General features: G+C 36.7%; 2 protein-coding genes across 10 annotated transcripts; one reads left to right on the top strand and one right to left on the bottom strand.

Annotated features, from left to right (window-relative positions):
• The first annotated feature begins 71 nt into the window (after positions 1 to 71).
• LOC111569090 (transmembrane protein 14C-like) lies at positions 72 to 14173 on the top strand. Of its 2 annotated transcripts, XR_008603031.1 has the most exons (8): positions 72 to 293; positions 735 to 811; positions 929 to 1057; positions 3013 to 3114; positions 3185 to 3272; positions 3374 to 3436; positions 4591 to 4844; positions 8099 to 14173. XR_008603031.1 is itself a non-coding variant. In XM_023271054.3 (6 exons), the coding sequence occupies exons 3-6, from the start codon at positions 982 to 984 to the stop codon at positions 3432 to 3434; spliced, it is 327 nt and encodes a 108-aa protein (XP_023126822.1). In that variant the 5' UTR covers positions 79 to 293; positions 735 to 811; positions 929 to 981; the 3' UTR covers positions 3435 to 3481. The 2 variants fall into 2 exon arrangements, 1 of the variants encoding a protein (XP_023126822.1); XM_023271054.3 differs by lacking the exons at positions 4591 to 4844; positions 8099 to 14173 and having other exon boundaries at positions 79 to 293; positions 3374 to 3481.
• Positions 4552 to 19568, bottom strand: LOC111569088 (serine/threonine-protein kinase MAK-like). Of its 8 annotated transcripts, none has more exons than XM_035948558.2 (15): positions 19390 to 19568; positions 18744 to 18798; positions 17964 to 18085; positions 15593 to 15675; positions 14730 to 14862; positions 13159 to 13330; positions 12106 to 12273; positions 10605 to 10952; positions 9860 to 10038; positions 9616 to 9782; positions 8720 to 8815; positions 8059 to 8133; positions 6840 to 6935; positions 4905 to 5003; positions 4552 to 4811 (listed from the first exon to the last, which is right to left on the bottom strand). In XM_035948558.2, exons 1-15 carry the CDS (start codon positions 19566 to 19568, stop codon positions 4672 to 4674), a joined length of 2112 nt encoding a protein of 703 aa, XP_035804451.1. In that variant the 3' UTR covers positions 4552 to 4671. The 8 variants fall into 8 exon arrangements, with proteins under 8 accessions (XP_035804451.1, XP_035804453.1, XP_054870565.1 ...); XM_035948560.2 differs by having other exon boundaries at positions 9661 to 9782; XM_055014590.1 differs by lacking the exon at positions 4905 to 5003.
• Between the last annotated feature and the right edge of the window lie 305 nt (positions 19569 to 19873).

Here is a 19873-nt window from a genome sequence, read left to right as displayed (position 1 = left end):
TTTTTTTTTTTTAAATAACTCCACCTGTAGAGCGAGTTGAACACAGCGAGGTGGCGGCAAAGCGAAAGTAAATTCAGAGTAATTTCAACGAAACATGACCGACACGAAGAAAAGAGTTAGACCGAAATCCTCAAAAGTTTGGCAGCATTTCACGCTTCACAAAACAAAAAACACGCGTAACATGCAAGCTTTACAAAAGTGATATGATGTACGGGAGCACCACGATGATGATGCAGCACCTGAAACGGAAACACGTTGGAGTCGCCGATGAGGATGAAGGAGCTCAACAGCAGGTAAGTCACTACATTATCCTACGTTTGTTCTGTTTTACAGTGAGGAAACGTAACGTTAGTCTCTCTGGTAGCTCTCCTGATGCTAGCGTTTGTTTGTTAGCTGATTAATGACAGTGATAGGGCACGTGTGTACCTGTGTACGTGAGTGTATGTGTGTGTGTGTGTGTGTGTGTGTGTGTGTGTGTGTGTGCGCGCGCGTGTGAAACTTTTTATTTCACTTTAATCAGCTTAAGCAGGGTTTGAATATGATTTATAAATAAATGTAACTTGCCCACAATGGTGATAATAATTTAAAGATTAAGCCTCAAGTTTTAATTCACACATTGAAATTTGAAAAGAAAAATATCTCAGGGAATATTTAAGATGAAAGCCTGAAATTTTCAGTTATTTCTCATGACATTGATTTATTAACGATATTATGTGTGTGCTTTTATTTTGAAGGTGAACAAATGAACCTGGAAATGAGTGTTTTCTGACGAGGAAGTGGTTTGTTTTGAAACTTAGCGTGTTTTAATCAGGTACAGTCGGTGTTATTTCATGATTGGCGCACATTTTTTGAAACTTAGCCGTGAAATGTTTGCCTCAGTTGTGTGTTTTCGTGTTTTAACGTCAGTTTTGGTTTATTTCCGGTGAAGGGACCTGAGTTGTCCGGGTTGAACTGAGCTGTTTGTGGAGACTGTTGGTTCCGATGGCTGTGGACTGGATCGGACTGAGTTATGCTGTTCTGGTGTCAGCTGGAGGAGTCCTGGGTTTCCTGAAAGCAGGTACGATCACTTTCAGGAGTCTAAATGCAGTAAACGTAGATTTCACACACATTTTGCACATTTTTTAGCACAGAGGAGACAAAAAATGCACCAATTTCCAGAATCCAGTTATGAAGTCGTTATAGGTCAGCTACTTCCTGTCTGATATAATAACATCGCAGGAAATCTCTCATTTTAGTTAATTCATACAGCCCAGTCTGATCTCCAGTGAACTGGACCAGTAAAACCACAGCAGAATAAGCTGTAAATAACCACAACTTCTAATGGTTCCTTTGTTTTAGTGCAAAAAAGTCCATATACATTCTGAAATTGTTCACATTTATTGAAATATCTTCGTCCAAAACATAAACAAAATGCAATTTCAGCAACATTCAGCCTCAGTTCATCGTTTCCACATTACAACTTCCAGATCACAGAGTGTCTACAAAGAAACACAACACTTAGTCACAGCTACCTGGAACTGAACCAGAGAGGATTTTACTGGAGGATCAAAACAACTTGTAAAGAAATTATTTTAAATTTACATTCATTTCCATATCTGTGTAGTAATCCTGACCACCTGAACTGACACCATGCAAACTAAAGTGGACGTTATTACAGAAGAAGGTCAACTTATCCCCCTGCCTTGTAAATGTCTGAAATTTAGAAAAGATTTAGAGTAAAATCTGGTTGTGTTTTTTCTTTTTGTCTTTTATTTCTTGTATTACTGATATGCTGGGTTTTTTGATGGACTGTACAGGATATTCCTTTTTCAGTTACAGAGCTTGTCAGAGTATTTTCTTTTTTTGTTTGTTATTTTTAAATTTTTTCTTTTCTTTTTGTGAGAAGACAGGGAAAGAGAAAGGAAGGGGAAAAAGAGAAAAAAGAATGTTTACTGGAAGAATTTATAATAATTCTGTGTTAGCTGAACACAAAATTAAGTTAATGTACTTTAATACTGTAACTGAAATAAACCATTCATTCATTCATTCATACTTCAAAAATACATTAAACTGCATCAACAACAGGGTACCAGCAATACCACAGACTGTATAAGAAAGAGTACTTAGTACTTAACTAATGAACAGTAAATTCAAATTTGGATTAAAAACAGAAATTGAAATGTAAAGTTGAAATGTAACTTGCCAAATATTTGAAAAGATCAAAAAATGTGAATGCGCAAACAAAGATTTTTTACGTTGCAAATATCCGTTATATCTGCCACTCCTGGGATAAAATCTAAAAATTAGTGAAACCTACTGGTTTAACCCATGATGGATCCTCATCCTTTACTGAAAAGCTTCTGAAACATCCTTAACTCAGCCAGAACATAAAGGCTGAAAGTAACACGAACAACAAACGGAATGAAAAGTGATCAAAAATGAATCCAAAGATAATGCAGAAAGTCAATAATTGTAAACAACCAAACATTGCAATACAAGACATTATAGTGCAGATATGCAATATAGAATACATTCTATCAGGAATGTACTATATATCAATAAAGAAAAAAATATCTATATAAATAACAATTTCATTTGCTAATATTAAACATTTCTGTGAATAAGTTAACTCTGAGACATGCTGTCATTGTATCATGTCATTTCTATTGTAATGAAAATACAAGAACAATATGATGATATTTGTAAACTAGAGATTCCAGGCTTTCATATGATACATAATATGTTGTGATTGCCATGAGTGAAATGGCTACAATAGCTATGTCAATTTTCAGTAAAAAAAAGAACCGAAAAATTGGTGGAAAAAAAATCGCATTTCCGGCTAAAGTAAAAATAGCGTAAAAAATTATAGTGGGAATGAGTTATTTTACTTTTACCACTCAAAGTCTCATTTAGGACATCATAAAGGTTCAGAAAAATCAAGTGTCATTTTGTTGTGGGGGTGCATGGTAGGCTACCTGGGCTCCAAGTCCAGACTGAGTAAACCAGGTTCTTGTTTGTGTAAACTTCATCCAGGCAGCCTCACCTCTCTGCTCGCTGGTCTGCTGTTTGGCCTGCTGGCTGCCGTCGGCTCTTATCAGACGTCTCAGAACCCCAGGAATGTGTGGCTTTCGCTGGGTGAGCAGGTTTGGTTTGTTCAACGTCAACCGTGAACTTTCAGAAACTGACGGTTTGTCTTTGAACGCAGTGACTGCAGGAACTCTGGCCGCCGTGATGGGACTCCGGTTCCTGAACTCCTGGAAGTTCATGCCGGCCGGTTTGATGACTTTAGCGAGGTGAGGTGCAGAGTTTTACTTGTTTATCCGCTTCCTACTGTACACAAATGTGTTAAAAATGATAAACGCTAATCAATATTAATGCTGTAATCTGTTTTCAGTGCACTGATGCTGGTGAAGATCATCACTGGGATGTTAAAGACGCGACCACACAAAACCTGAATGTACTTAAATCAACATTTTCAACATAAAACATTCCTCATTTCTTATTATAGTCTTGTGCAATTAAAAAAAACATTAAAAAATGAAATTTTATAGTAAAAACTACTTGGACAACAAATCTACCAAATAGGTGCCTTCTGAGGGACTTTTTTTAAAAATTTAACTTTAATTTGCACTTTTTCTTTTTCTAAATTTTTTTTATTCTATTTCTTCATTGAATATATTTTATTTTTAAATTAAAATGTGTGCTCTGTGATATTAGAACTGATGCTGCAATGCACAATTCTATCAAAACCTGATACTTAGAACAGTTTAGCATTAATTCTTCTGCAGTTACATGGATTCTGGTGGTTCAATGGTTAAAAGGAGGATTTTCTCTGCTGTGTTTTCTGTGAATTATCAAGACTGTGATGAAAAGCTGCACCTTAGTATGGAATCACAGGAGTGTCATAATAAAAGATAAATATGTTAAAAAAAAATAAGGAAATAAATGTATAACTATAAAGAGGAATAAAAGAATAAATCAGAAATCAGTTTTTTAAAAAATAAGGAAATAAATGTGTAAATAAAAAGAGGAATAAATAAAAGAATAACTCAAAAATAAATCTGTTAAAAATAAGGAAATAAAAGTGTAAATATAAAAAGGAATTAATAAAAAATAATTTCTAAAAATCTGTTCAAAATAAGGAAATAAATGTGTAAATATAAAGAGGAGTAAATAAATGAATAAGTAAGAAAAATTTAAAAATGAAATATAAAGGTGAATTTTGTCTTTACGTTTGACTTTTCTGTTTGTTACACATTTATTTCCTTATTTTTTAACAGATAAATTTTTTTATTTATTCTTTTACTTATTCTTTATGTTTACACATTTTTACCTTATTTTTTAACAGATTGTTTTTTATTTAATCTTTTTTTAAATTCCTCTTTATATTTACACATTTTTTCCTTATTTTTAACTGATTTTTAAAATTTATTATTTTATTTATTCCTCTCTATATTTACACATTTATATCCTTGTTTTTTTAACAGATGTATTTATTTTATTATGGCACTCCTGTGATTCCGTACATTTGCACCTTTTTTGCTGCTATGAAGAAATAAATCACTCACTTAATTATAAAAATAACTACTTTATTTCATTATTAACAAACAGGCGGCAGAAGTCCTGACCCGCCTGTACAACACTGAACAATATTTAATAAACCGACACCAGCAGGAACGTAGGTAGGTTCTGCTACCGATGACCTCTGTATTTGGCCGTCCAGTCGACCCGGCCGTGGACCGGCTGCAGGTTGGAGCTCCTGGAGAAGGAGGGTTTTAAGGCAGCAGGAACCTGAGGATTCACAGACCTGCTCCTCTGTCCTCCTTCGTTCTCTGAGAGGAACATAGAAGACAAGAAGTGTACCGGTATATGAAGTTTTTGTACTCTGTGGTGGTTTATTTTGTTGTTTTGTTTGTTTTTTTTACCTTCATTTGAGGGATTTGAGGGCTTATTTATGGAGGTTTTGCTTTTGCATGGTTTGGTTTTAGCTCCTGTTCTCAGATCAGCAGCAGACGACAGATCGACTAGAAAAATTAAAGAAACATTTATTTTTTTAACATTTCTTTTTTCCACCAAAATGTGCCAAAATGTTGAAAATGTGGACATCAGAAGTTTCACTATGAAAATATTTTTTTTCCCACATTTTTAAACTTTAAATTTGCAAAACCTTAAGGAAGAAAATTCCAATAATTCCTTAAAAATTTTACAAAAAAATGTTACAAATTTGACAAGAAAATTCCTTTAAATATTTTCAAAAAATGAGTAAAAATCTCAAAAAATCCTAAAAATATTTTTCAGTAAAACTTCTCAAATTTCTTTAAGAATATTCACATAAAAATCAACCAAAACCAGAATTTCTTAATGACAGAAAGGAAGTAAAAATGAAAACGAAGCTGAACAGACTGATCAAGTTAGACTCTGATACTCAGTTTTTTCTAGACTGCTTTCTAACTCCAGGGGGAGCTGAAAGAACCTAACAAACCAGAAACATTACAGTTAATCAACCACCAAAACACCTGAGAAAGTTAAAGAAAAGAACTCAAGTTTACACCTGAACAAACCATTTTCAAACCCAAAAACTTATTTTCTAGTGCTGTCTGATTGACCCTAAAGCAGGGGAGTCAAACTCATCTTAGTCCAGGTTCCACATTCAGTCCAGTTTGATCTCCAGTGACCAGTAAAATCACAGCATGATGACCTATAAATAACCACAACTCCACGTTTGTCACCTTTGTTTTAGTGCAAAAATGTACATTCTAAAAATGTTCACATTTAATGAACTATCATTTTTACAAAACATTATGAACCTGAAATTTAAAAAAAAAAAAAAAGTTCAATTTCATCAACATTCAGCCTCAGTTCATTTCCACATTACAGTTTCCAGATCACAGAGTGTCTACAAAGGAACACAACATTTAGTCATCTGGAACTGAACCATAGAGGATTTACTGGATGATTAAAACAACAGAAGTCAGACCAAAAAAAAGACAAAAAACAAGACCAAATATTACAAAAATGAGACAAACGACACGACACAAAACGGAGACAAAAAATTTGCTAAAAAGGTTACAAAGCGACAAAAAATGGGCAAACGACAAAAATGAGACAAAAAATTACTCAAATGACACAAGACAAAATATTACAAAAATGAGACAAAACAACAAAAATAAGACAACACAAGTGAGACAAAAAGGAAACACAAAACCACAAAAACGATGCTCTAAACAATAAAGTGAAATACAAAGCAACAAAAATGAGAAACAAAATGACAAAAATGTGACACATGTCAAAAGTCAGACAAAAAAAACAAAAACAAGACAAACTTACAAAAATGAGACAAACGACAACACAAAACAAAAAAGACAAAAAATTTGACAAAAAGTTACAAAGCAACAAAAAAATGGACAAAAACAAGACAAAAAATTACTCCAATGACACAAGCGAGACAAAAAAACACAAAATGGCAAAAATTAGACAAAAACAAGCGAGACAAAAAGGAAACACAAAATGACAAAAACATGAAACAAAAGTCACAAAAAAGACAAAATATTAAAAATATTACAAAAATGAGACACAAAATGACAAAATCGAGAAACAAAACGGCAAAGAAATAGACATATTTAAATTATTATGCTCATTTATAGTGACGTCTTCGCCTTTGATCGCTGATGGACCAAAGTGTTTTCCAGTAGAGAACGAACCCCACAAGTGTAGATGTAAAGGTTCAGACTTTATTCTGTATTTATGTGAGTAATTTAAGACCTCCATGTTATTGATTATGCAGTTTTACTTGACTAAATGTATGTTGGACAACCCTGACTGAACCTTTATTCTATAACAAAGTGTGTGTGGTGGTTTACCAGCAGGGGGCGCTATGGGGGCCAGGGTGATCCTCTGTCGTCCTGCTGGTTCAGTCTTCTGGAAAGGTGGAAAGGGAGTCTTGATGTTGGAGGAGTCTGAAAGTGAGGAGAAAACCCGCTACAGATTAAAACTGCTGCTTAACAAAAGAGAAACCTGAACACTGATTCCATCTCAAGTCATCAGGACAGTTTGGAACTTTACATCAAAAACTATAAATGTTTAACCCTCGTGTCGTCCCGCGGGTCAAAATTGACCTATTTTAAAGTTTGAAAATGTGGGAAAAATATATATTTTCACAGTGAAACTTCTGATGTCCACATTTTCAACATTTTTTAGAAATCTTTGAACATTTTTTGGTGGAAAAAAAATGTTAAAAATGTTTCTTTAAGAATATTCACAGAAAAATTTTATGTGAATGTTCTTAAAGAAAATATTAGAAGTTTTACTTATATGGAATTACTTTAGACATTTTTATGATTTTTTTGGGAAGATTTTTACTCACTTTTTAAGGAATTTTTATTATCTTCCTTAAGGTTTTGCAACAACTGTGAAATTTCTGATGTCCACATTTTCAACATTTTGTCACATTTTGGTGGAAAAAAATATTTTAAAAAATGTTTCTTTAAGAATATTCACAGACAAATTTTATGTGAATGTTCTTAAAGAAAATAGAAGTTTTACTGATATATGTGTAATCACTTTAGATATTTTTATGATTTTTTTTGAAGATTTTACTCATTTTTCCATCTCAAATCATCAGGACTGTTTGGAACTTTACATTAAAAACTATTAATGTTTAAAATGAAACTTCAGGTTTATACATCACGTACTTTTTGAGATATTTACCGATTTTTAGCAGTTTTTTCTCCTATTGAAACATGAATCTGTGTTTGAACAACAAAAACTCAGGAACGATGAGAGATAAAGGTCTAAAATTTTCATGGTTTTTCCTCATCATGCCATTTATTTAGAATCTTTACTATCAGTCAAATAGATCAAATATTATCTGATTATTTGTGAACTGAAATATGAACATCTGGAAAAACATTAAACATATCGAGCCAAAATTTCACAAACGCCTTGATGCTGTAAAATTTTCAGACAAATCAGAGACGGTGGAGCAGAAATTGTTCTGAAAGTTTAATGATTCTAGATGGAATGATCTGACTACTTTCACTAGAACTTCAGCTAAATCATTTTTTCCTAAATTTAAGATACCTTTGGAAAAATCCACATCGTCCGCTCTCTTTTCTTTCAGAGGCTGCTTCTCTGTTAGTTTGGGAAGACTGACATCTAGAACCACGACACGAGACAGAAAACCAGAAGGAGGAGTGAAAAAATACGGCAAAGAGGGTGAGAAGTGAAAGTCATGCATGGACGATCAATATAATTTAGCATTCGCAGCTTTTTACTGAGTGATGGGTGACAAGAAAAAGAGAATTAATTGCTATGACTGCAAAACTACATCCAATTGCCCTGCAGTTTAGAGTGCAGCAGGATGTAGATATTCTGTCAGAGATAAATGTTGTCATAATTGGAGTTATTGGAAGAACGTTCTTATTTTGCAGAATCTGAACGCTTCTCATCACAAGACACAGTTTGTCAGTAAAACCTGAATGTAATAATTACATGAGTTTTACTGAGCTCCAACCATCAGGTAGGGTTGGTTTCCTGCTTTCATATGACAGAGTTTAGCCTCTAAGAAGCAGAAATCATTTGATGACACCACAGCTTGGATGGATTAGCCAGACAGACAGAGAAATGTAAGATAAGATAAACTTTATTCATCCAACACCAGATTAATTCACAGTGTCTTGTGGAGACAGTTTCCTCTTTAAAAACTTAAGAGTTCTAACATTAATCCTCGGATCCTCCTCACCTTTACCCAGAGGAAACTCCAGCCCCGGTGCTCTGCTGTTGCCCCACGTCTTTTTGCCCTGGCTTCCTGCTGCCAAGTTGCTTTTTGGATTTACTCCTGAAAAAGAGAAACAGCTCAGGGTGAGTTTAGTGCACCAGAACCCACACACCATAGAGCAGTTAATTCAGTCTGACATGCTGTTAATGTAATCCTGTTTATTCTCATCATACTTTCAACCCAGTTTGGGAACTGATTGATAAATCCTAGAGGAGGTTAATAAAAAAAAGTCTAAAAAAAATAATATAAACAGTAGGGATGTCCGATATTGGCTTTTTTGCCGATAACCGATATGCTGATATCGTCCAACTCTCAATTTCTGATTCCGATATCAACTGATACCGATATCTGTGGGTTGTTTAACTAATTTTAGGTAACATCTCATATCTGCTGTGGTGGAATTAACACATCATGCCTCATTTTATTGTGATGCTCCATTGGATGCATTCTCAGATGCAACAAGGATTTCAGATGGAAACATTGTCTGTAAAATAAGAAAACTACTTTAAGTGATGGAAAAAAATGACATATTTATGACATTTTATTTTCTTATTATTACTATTATTACTATTATTATTATTATTATTATTATTATTATTATAACAGTTCACACTCTCCCTCACTCTATGAGTCGGTAAATGCCGGCGAAAACCAGGCGTTAATTTATCGGTTTTTATAACAGACAAAAAAGACCCAATAACAGTATTGACAGATATTACATTTTTATGCCAATATCAGGCTGATAATATCAGTGAGCCGATATTATCAGAGATCCCTAATCATTTCCTTGTTTTTTTTTTTTATAAATCTGTACTTTCTAGTTTTATTGTTTTGTTGTTTTTTAGTTTTTGCTTTCATACCGTAGAAGCTGGATTTTGAGGGACAGGTAGCATACTTGTCCTCACCAGGTACGTATCTGGACTGGCGCAGGTAATGCTGCTTGGCGGACAGCGTGGTGGAGTCGGTCCTGCTCAGCCCAGCATTGCTTGGCAGCTTTGCTCCTGCGCTGGTCTTTGGCTCTGAAGATCTACATAAACACTGATTATTGCATTTGTTCAGAACTCTAACAGAGACACTTTTTACTTGACGATGAAGTTCTCTCACCGATCCAGAGCCCTGTTCTTCAGAGACGTGATCGTGGGTTTCTTAGAGATGGAAACTCCGGCGTCTGCGTCGTCCCCGTCGTCCCAGCTGTCCACCGACTTGAAGGACGTCTGGCCCCATCGTCGCCGTCCTGTCCGAGTCACAGATACGCTGTTCTCTGCTCCAGAGGCAGCTCCTCGCTGGCAAAGAAAGAGCGTCTCCGTTATTCTCATGCACGGTACAAATGAACAAATAATAACCTAGCATTAGTCGATTGTAGTCTTGCTGAAGGGGAGACTAAGTACCAAATCATGGGCCAGAGTCTAAGACTTGACCATGTTCAAATGCTTAGGATCTTCTAAAAATCACCAGGGGAAGTCAGCATTCTGAGGCAGCAGAATTTATTGTCGACATAAACCCAGGAGTAGCTCTTAGCAGTGATTATCACCCTAAGAAAAACCAGAGATACTGAGCTGTGCTTCGTCTTTTAAACTGTGAGCGTTGGTCATTTTTCCACGCCTGTGTTCTCCACAGACACATCCCACACCATCAAACACCAGTCATTACTGGAATATTCATCATTATGTATTTTATACGTTTTAACTCTGGTCTTCAGTCTAGTAGCATTTGCCATAATTCTATCATCTTTTACTTTTAGCACAGCAAAGCTATGAAAAAGTTGAAGTCAAAATGTCTCAAAACTCAAACCTAAAATGAGCGACATTGTCCTAAATGATGGAGACAAAATGAAGTTTTCATTCTTTACCTGACCGACAGTCTTAAAGCTCCCTGGCTGCCTGTTCTTCACCAGGCTCAGAGGTTCTTGTTGGGCTTCTGTCAGAGCACTGGGACACATCAGTTGGTGTACATTGGGCTCCATGTTCTCCTGAGGAAGGTTGATCTGCTGCAGAGGCTGATGGAGCGACTGGCTGCAGGTCTGTGGTTCTGGTCGGGGCTTGTTAAGTTCACAGGAGTCCAGATCAGTCTTACAGAGGGACAGCGGCTTCAGGTCTGGAGCTGCTTCAGACGCCTTTTCCTGGTTCCTGTGCTGCTCTGAGGACTTCAGAGGACCACCGAGGGACTGGCCGACATGGAAGTAGGGATATCTGAGAGCCTGGAAACACGGCCAGTACAAAACCAAGAAAATATCAGCAAGATTTGTGCATGGAATAAGTGGCACAATACAATAAATGAAGTACAAGAAGAGCATACAGAAAAACATGACACAATTATTTTAACCCTCCTATTGTCCTCATTTACATGCACCAAAAAATATTGTTTCCTTGTCTGAAAAAAATCCAAAAATTTAGCAAAAAAATTCCCCAAATTTCTGAAAATTTGCAAAACCTCCAGGAAGAATAATTCCTGAAGTTTCCCTAAAGGTTTCATTTTAAAAAAATCCCCCAAATTTGGTAAGAAAATTCTTGTAAATATTTCTAAAAAATGAGTAAAAATCTTCCAAAAAATCCTAAAAATATCTAAAGTGATTCCATATATATCAGTAAAACTTCTAATATTTTCTTTAAGAACATTCACATAAAAATTAACCAAAATCCAGTGAAATTTGCTGGACTTTGGTTGATTATTTGTGAATATTCTTAAAGAAACATTTTTTATATATTTCCTTTTTCCACCAAAATGTGACAAAATTTTGAAAATGTGGACATCAGAAATTTCACAGTGAAAATATATTTTTTCCCCCACATTTTCAAACTTTAAATTTGCAAAACCTTAAGTAGAAAAATTCCAAAAATTCCTTGAGAAGTGAGCAAAAATCTTTCAAAAAAACCCCCTAAAAATATCTAATGATAACAAACATATCAGTAAAACTTCTAATATATTCTTGAAGAACATTCACATAAGTTTCACTGTGAATTTTTAATTTTTTCTCCACATTTTCAAACTTTAAACCAGGTCAATTTTGACCCGCAGGACAACACGAGGGTTAATAAAACATAGAAATTAAGAGCTGAAAATAACATAGAAACAATGGGATGTGTTGTTTTTGTCCCCATTTGTCTCAGAAACCTTGAATTGTTCATGAACTGCCTCAGAACATCCACATGTCAGGTTTGGTTTTACATTAAGCTGATTGATCCCACTTGGACCACTGCTGCTAAGAATAGATGCACTCGAGGTACTTAAAGGATCTCGGGATGAAAGCGTTCACCCAAAGGACTTGTGTCTGGAAACAGTGTCACCTCAGCGTGAGCCAGTCTGTCTGCTCGTTCTAATCTGTGTGAAAACTCAGCAGGTTTTAAACATACCTGAGCAGCACTCGGCCTTTTCTCAGGGTCCCACTGCAGCATGTCTTTCATCAGAGCGATCGCCTCGTTGCTGGCGTTGGGAATCAGCGACCTGAGGCTGGTGGGGGCGTACTTTGGGAAGCGGAAGTTCATGGATGTGGCCAGGTTGTAGCCCTCAGGCCAGTCAGACTGATGGGAATAAGAATAACTTCATTTGTATAGCACCTTTAAGAAGAACATTCACAATGTGCTTTGACAGGTAGAACAGAAAAAAAATGACAAAAATGTACAGAATGGATAGCTGATTGACCCTCCTGTTGTCCTCATTTATGGGCACCAAAAATATTGTTTCCTTTCTGAAAAAAATCCAAAAAAATCTGCAAAAAAATTCCTCAAATTCCTTCTGAAAATTTGCAAAACCTTCAGGAAGAAAATGCCAATAATTCCGTCAAAGTTTTCCTTGAAAGTTTGATTTTAAAAAATCCCCCAAATTTGGCAAGAAAATTCTTGTAAATATTTTCAAAAAATAAGTAAAAATCTTCCAAAAAATCCTAAAAATATCCAAAGTGATTCCATATATATCAGTAAAACTTCTAAGATTTTCTTTAAGAACATTCACATAAAAATCAACTAAAATCCAGTGAAATTCACTGGATTTTGGTAGATTTTTATGTGAATGTTCATAAGAAACATTTTTAACATTTCTTTTTTTCCACCAAAAAATGTTTCACTGTGAAAATATATTTTATTCCACATTTTCAAACTTTACAATGGATCAATTTTGACCCGCAGGATGACACGAGGGTTAAAATATAGCCAGAGGCAAGCGTTATCGAGCTTTAAAAGTGATCCGTAGAACCGTAAAATCAATTCTAAAATGGACAGGGAGCCGATGAAGACAATCCAGAACAGGGGAGATGTGATGTCATCTGTTAAAACCAGGAAGAAGCCTCAGATTGATGCGGTGAGAGTCAGAATTAATATTTTACTTTGGAGAATGTCTTGAGAAGAACGTAATGAACTGAGTTTAGCTATAGCAGAACCACAGCATGACGCCTTGTGACGGCTCCTCACCTTCTTCAGTGTTCCCAGCACCTGGCAGATCTTGAAGATCTCATCCACCTCGCTGTTTCCCGGGAACAGCGGTCTGAGGGTGTACAGCTCCGCCATGATGCAGCCGACGGCCCAGATGTCGATGGGAGAGCTGTAGGAGCTGGACTTGAGCAGAACCTCTGGGGCTCGGTACCTGACAGAACAGCACAGAAGAACAGAAAGAGAACGTTGGCAAGTAGTGGTTTAACTTTATTGTTGTGCAAATCCCTCCTTCTTGGCTCAATAACTGTTTATATGCTGCTTTTTGTTGAAGAAATTTCACTCTTACACTGGAAAAAATGCCCCTCAGCAAAATTCGCTGGATTTTGGTTGATTTTTTTGTAAATGTTCTTAAGAAACATTTTTAACATTTCTTTTTTCCACCAAAAAATGTTCAAAAATTTCCCAAAAATGTTGAAAATGTGGACATCAGAAATTTCACTGTGAAAATTATTTTTTTCCCACATTTTCAAACTTTAAAACGGGTCGATTTTGACCTGCAGGATGACACGAGAGTTAAACTTATTTTGAGTTTTCTTGTAAAATTCAAGTCAAAACAAGATAATTTCCAGATTGTTTGACTTAACAAGATGTTTAAGATGCATTGTCTTAAAACAAGTCACTCCATCTGCTGAAATGTCTCTTGTTAAGTGAATTTATCTTAAATCAAGTGGGATGAGACATTTTGACTAAAAATAAGACAAATAGACTTGGTAAGATTTTGAGTTCATCCATCCATCCATCCATCCATCCATCCATCCATCCATCCATCCATCCATCAATCCATCCATCCGTCCATCCATCCATGCCTCTCTTCAAATCCAGACCCAAAACTCATCTGTTCAAGACTATTTATGCTCTCTAACTGCCTCTTTCTTCATGTAGGTTTTTTTTTTTTTAATCTTTTTGTATGGTTCGTTGTATTTTGTTTTTCCTGTAAAGTGACCTTGGATGTCAAAAAAGGTGCTTACAAATAAAATCTATCTGTCTGTCTGTCCGTCCGTCCGTCCGTCCGTCCGTCCGTCTGTCTATCTTTTGTGTATCATAAATAGAAGAAAACAGTCGATTGAGGTCCAATAAGGGTTTATTTTGTGCCTCCAGACAGATTTTAGTATGGACCAACAACAAGATCACCAATACCAAAATGATCAGAATAGAGAATAAATTGAGTAATTCCATTTTTTATATGGTTCTGTTGAATTGGGTTGTCATTTATTTGAGCATATTAGACATTTTTGGGTAATAAAATTGTCATAAAAAAAAACAGGAAAATGCACTGAGTTAACACAGACTCATTGCCTTTACTGTGACCTAAACCTTCCCCAAAGGCCCCTTTTTGATCCAGGAAACCCCAGAATAATCCTAACACTGATTATCCTCTGTCTAGTCGCTCTGCCTTCCTTCCCTCCTAACCAGATTTACCTTTCGCTTGCCAAGTGTCAGTTTAATCCAAGAGTCTTTTTATAAGGTTTGTGTGAAGTGATTTTATAGCAGACTATTTGTTGTTTTTGTATCTACAGTAATTATTCACTCTCGTGTAAAATCAGTCTCACCATCTCGTGGATACGTAATCCGTATAGGGCGGCTGCGAGCGGATTTCTCTTGCCAGTCCAAAATCTGCGATCTTCACCAGCTCCGGGCCCATGCAGAGCAAGTTCTCTGGTTTCATATCACGATGGAAGTACCCTAAAAAACAAGAAGGTTTAACCCTCCCGTTGTCCTCATTTACGGACACCAAAAAATGTTGTTTCCTTGTTTGAAAAAAATCCAAAAATTCAGCAAAAAAATTCCCCAAATTTCTGAAAATTTGCAAAACCTTCAGGAAGAAAATTCCAATAATTCCTTAAAAATTTCCCTTAAAAGGTTTATTTAAAAAAAATTTGGCAAGAAAATATTTTCAAAAAAATGAGTAAAAATGTTCCAAAAAAAATCCTAAAAATATCTAAAGTGATTCCACATATATCAGTAAAACTTCTAATATTTTCTTTCAGAACATTCACAAAAATCACAATTTTTTTGTGAATGTTCTTAAAGAAACAGTTTTAACATTTCTTTTTTTTCCACCAAAAAATGTTCGAAGATTTTCAAAAAATGTTGAAAATGTGGACATCAGAAGTTTCTCTGTGAAAATATACTTTTTTTCCCCACATTTTCAAACTTTAAAACGGGTCAATTTTGACCCACAGGACGACATGAGGGTTAAATAAACCCATAGATTAGGATTATCTTCTAAAACAAAACAGTTGTCACCTTGTAACTTCTACTACTACCACAACCACGACCACCAAGACAGGACTCTATTGACGCCAATCAAAGCTTCTAGGTTGAAACACATCTGCAGCTAGAAGGAAGATTTAACCTGACAGCCTTAAAAGGAGACAGAAAGCAAAAAGGAAAGAGAGAAGGAGTCTCTTACCGTGCTTATGCACAAAAGCTAAGCCAGATAAGACTTGGAACAGAATGTTTCTTATCTCATTTTCAGAAAACATCTTATCTTCCCTGGCAGCAGCAAAGTGGTAAAAGACAAAAGAAAGAAAGAAGGGATAAAGAAATATCATGATGCAGACAATTACATCTTATTGAAGTGGGAAACACCTCATCTGTTCTACAGCACACTGGACTGATGTGAATACAGTCATGGAAAAAATGATTTGTCCACCCTTGTTTTCTTCAATTTCTAGTTCATTTTAATGTCTGGTACAACTAAAGGTACATTTGTTTGGACAAATATAATGATAACAACGAAAATATCTCATAAGAGTTTAATTTCAGAGCTGATATCCAGACATTTTCCATGATTTTCTTGATAATAACCAAAATCACTTCAGTTCTTCCATCAATATCTATGGCATTGTTCTGCCACAAACAGCTTTTAGGATTCCATGTTTTCTTTTCTGTCTGTTTTAGTCCCATGATCCAAACAGGAGTTAGTACTGATTCATAACCATTGTTTCTGATGACTGCAGTCATGCGTCTTGGATGTTCTCCACCAGCTTCTGACATTGTTCTGCTGTCACAGCAGCCCATTCCTGTTGCACTCATTCTAACTAATCTGCTTTGTTTTTGGGCTTGTGTTTCTCCATTTAGTGTTTGATGATTTTCCACAGGTTTTCAGTTGGATTTAGATCTGGTGATTGAGCAGCCAAGGCATGGTTCCAATGTTCTGTTTATCCATCCAGGCTTTAACTGACCTTGTCTTGTTGGAAAATCCAGTCATTGGAGGCAGGAAAGAGTTTTCCAGCTGATGGAAGAAGAGTGTTTTCAAGAGTAGCCCCAAACATGACTGGGTTCATTCACCCTGTTCCATCCAGACTGAAACTACCCCAGATGGTCACTGATCCACCTCCATGTTTTACTGTAGGGGCAGACAGTCTGGTTTGTAGCTTCTCCAGGCTTCCTCCTAACCAGTAAGTTGGTTGGAGTGGACATCAACTGAAAACTGGACTCATCCCTGAAGAGAACCTTAGTCCAATCATCAATAGTCCAATCATCAACAGTCCAATCCTTGTGATCCCAGCAAAGAGTAACTGTCTTTCCTCTGCCTTTCCTTGATGAAGGGCTTCTTCCTGCCCTGTGGGACTTCAGACCAGCTTCAACAAGTCGCTTTCCAACTGTCCTTGCCCAACAAGTCCCATTTCTCCACAGTGTCCACTCATTTTAAGGTCCCTGGAGATCTGAGGACGATTCCTGACACAGGAACGGATGAGTGACGGTCATCTGGTGGGTAGAAAGACGTTTCCTGACCAGCTAGCAGTTTGGTAGAACCATGTTGGGCTTGTTTTTTCTTGGTGTAATGAACGGCTGTCTTGGAGATCTTCAGTTTTTTCACTACCTGTCTCTCACTCATGATGGCTGCCTTTGTGGCTTCACATAATTCTTTAGTTTTAGGCATTATGTGAGAGCTGACAACTTGTGAGTTGTGCTACGGCTTGAATGTCAGCAGGAAACCACTCTAGGTCTTTGCATGTGCTGCTGATGACATGAAATGTCCTCTTACAGACCCTGGGAATAGAATGAAGCTGAAGCATGTCAAATAGGACATAAAGTATGATGGAATCAGCTGCATTTTTTGTCGTGTATTCTTCAGGTAATATATCTTTAGTGGTACCAGGCATTAAAATGAACAAGAAACTGAAGAAAAAAAGGGTGGTCTGATCATTTGACGCTGGCTTTTTCTATTTGTCTCTTGTTTTTCTAAAGATTTCTCTTTTTATAACATCTTATTGTTATTGCACACTCTGTATGAGCATGTGATATAAAAACTCTTGAATCTTGAATGACACAAGATTAATTTTTTCATTCTCAGAAGCAAACCTTTGCAGTTCCTCTTCTCACTGGATCACAGAAATAAGTCCTTTTTGGAAAAAAAAAATCCTGTGATGTGGTATTAGCTGTCCACCAAGCATATTTATATTTTTAAGGCTTAATGTTTTTGTTGGCTGAAATATTACACATTCTATACACCCAAATAGAGCTGACAGCACTCTGTAAGACAGAAAAGACGGCATCTATCTGCACTGAAGTCACCTAGCATGTGTCTGAGTAAAGGAGAGTCTCTGTAATATCTGAAATGTTTGTGACGACTGACTCAGGGAACAACTTGTTTCTGTAAAAATGAAGACCAACACATGATGACTCAAGCCGAGCCGAATAATTCTCACATTCCCAGCGGTGAGAAAGAAATAAATACACGGCAGAATTAAACCACAGAAAGGACTAAATGGCTGACACAGTGTGGTTTTGCTTTCACATGAGTTCAGTGATTTCAGCCTCTGATGTCTTCTTACCGTTTGTTCATGAGCTGATACAGGTTTTCTTTCATATACTCAAAGATGAAGTACAGGTAGTCGTTTTCTCTGACCACCTCCTTCAGTTTCACCACGTTGGCGTGATTCAGCTTCTTCAGGGACTGAGGAAACAGACAATATTCTCATCAGGATCAGCTCATTATGTAGGTGAAGAACCTCAAACATCCAAACACGGTGTCTAAATGACTGTTTTCATGCAGCTCCTGAAGCCTCATGTACGAAAACATTGCATGCCCAGAATAGTTTGAGCTTCCAAAATAATTTTTACATCACCTCTTGCCAGGTATTTTTAACACCCAGGAGCAGGCAGTGGATCAAAGTTGTGAAACAATAAAGGAACAGATTTGCAGCCGAGGTCTTCCTCGCTTATTGTCAAACAAAGCTGAATAAAAACAAGGGCTGATACATATTTATAGCTTGGATTACCTAAACATGAGCATAACCTCATTTCTAAACATAAAAACAGCATTGACTGGACTTTTACATGTCAGCTTTACCACAAAAATAAACTATTATTTGCAATTATTGCAACTAAACAAAACTGAAGGAGCTCTACTGTAAAATAAATAAATAAATAATAGTAGTAATTTTTTAAAAAGCTTTAATTGTCTAAAAAAATTGCATTAGCATGGCAAAAGATTGGTTGTTTTAAAAAATGAAAGCAATGCCAAATATGTACGTTATTACTTTCATACTGAATTTAGTACATTTATTTTCACCTGAGCTGCTGCATCAACTTCTAGCCCTAAAGATTCTTACCTTCACCTCTCTCAGATTCAAGCACTCATCCCAGGAATAAAACTTCCTCTTCATCCTGAGGGGAATAAAACACACATGTAAGATGACACTTTTTTGTATTATTGTTGACATTTTGACTCCTAAATAGCTCCTTCCATGTCTACAGCTGCATGCAAAATAATTCAACCTCCCAATATTTTTAACATTCTGGCAAAATGAACAACATTCCAGCTGCAGGCGACTAAATCGAAGGAAGGAATTAAGAAAGAAAGAAAGAAAGAACAAAGGAAAAAAGAAAGAAAGAAAGAAAGAAAGGCTTACTGCCAAGGAAGGGAGGAACGAAGGAAAGACGGAAATAAGGGAGGAAGGAGGGAAGGAAGGAAGGAAATATGGAAGGAAGAAAGGAAGGAAGGAAGGAAGGAAGGAAGGAAGAGAAAAAGCGAAAAAACATCTGACTTTATCATGTGTTTTCTTATTCACATGAGCATGTTAGAGTGCAGCCGCCTCTCAGATCTTAATCAGCTTAACAACACAACAACACAGCACTGTCCGTCCCTGTCCCTAACCCTCCGTCCCTGTCCCTGTCCCTGTCCCTAACCCTCCGTCCCTGTCCCTAACCCTAACCATAATCGTCCATCCCTGTCCCGTCCATCTGAGCTCCTCTCACCTCTTTATGGCCACCAGCTCCCCCGTCTCGTTGCTCTTGCCCAGCAGCACGCTTCCATACGTGCCGTCTCCCAGCTGCCTTAGGGTGGTGTACCGGTTCATGGTCCACACCGAGCCCTCCTTCAGCCTCTCCTTCAGTGAGGAGCCTTGAATGTCTCCGACGCTCCAGCAGTTGGTCATTATGAGCACAGAGACATCAGCAACCTCTGTCCTGCTGCTGTGGAAACATAGAAATAAAGCCTCATTTCATCTGCTGCTTTTCTCTCTGCAGGTTGGTGATGGAGAGTCGAGGATTACCTGGCGAGGCGTCTGGAATCTCACCTATCTGGAGCTAATCCTTCCCGGCGGGCGGCAGAGGAAGGACGAACCCCTGAGAGAAGTGGATTAAAGCCATGTGACTGAAGCAGAGCGCCAGGAAAACAGAGAGACAGTCCGTTAGCGTTGATTCGATCTGCATCCAAACCTGCATGTTTTTACTGTTAAAT

The sequence above is a fragment of the Amphiprion ocellaris genome, chromosome 10 (genome assembly GCF_022539595.1).
Source record: "Amphiprion ocellaris isolate individual 3 ecotype Okinawa chromosome 10, ASM2253959v1, whole genome shotgun sequence".
Lineage (NCBI taxonomy): Eukaryota > Metazoa > Chordata > Actinopteri > Pomacentridae > Amphiprion > Amphiprion ocellaris.
This window is presented reverse-complemented; position numbering and strand designations above follow the sequence as displayed.

Coding starts and splice junctions, on each gene's coding strand:
- LOC111569088 (XM_035948558.2), bottom strand. CDS start 19,568: ATGACCAACTGCTGGAGCGTCGGAGACATTCAAGGCTCCTCACTGAAG. Junction 8,134..8,719: donor GGAGTTTCCTCTGGGTAAAG/GTGAGGAGGATC, acceptor TCGTGGTTCTAG/ATGTCAGTCTTCCCAAACTA. Junction 5,004..6,839: donor CCCCATAGCGCCCCCTGCTG/GTAAACCACCAC, acceptor TAATTTTTCTAG/TCGATCTGTCGTCTGCTGCT.
- LOC111569090 (XM_023271054.3), top strand. CDS start 982: ATGGCTGTGGACTGGATCGGACTGAGTTATGCTGTTCTGGTGTCAGCT. Junction 1,058..3,012: donor CCTGGGTTTCCTGAAAGCAG/GTACGATCACTT, acceptor AACTTCATCCAG/GCAGCCTCACCTCTCTGCTC. Junction 3,115..3,184: donor GAATGTGTGGCTTTCGCTGG/GTGAGCAGGTTT, acceptor CTTTGAACGCAG/TGACTGCAGGAACTCTGGCC.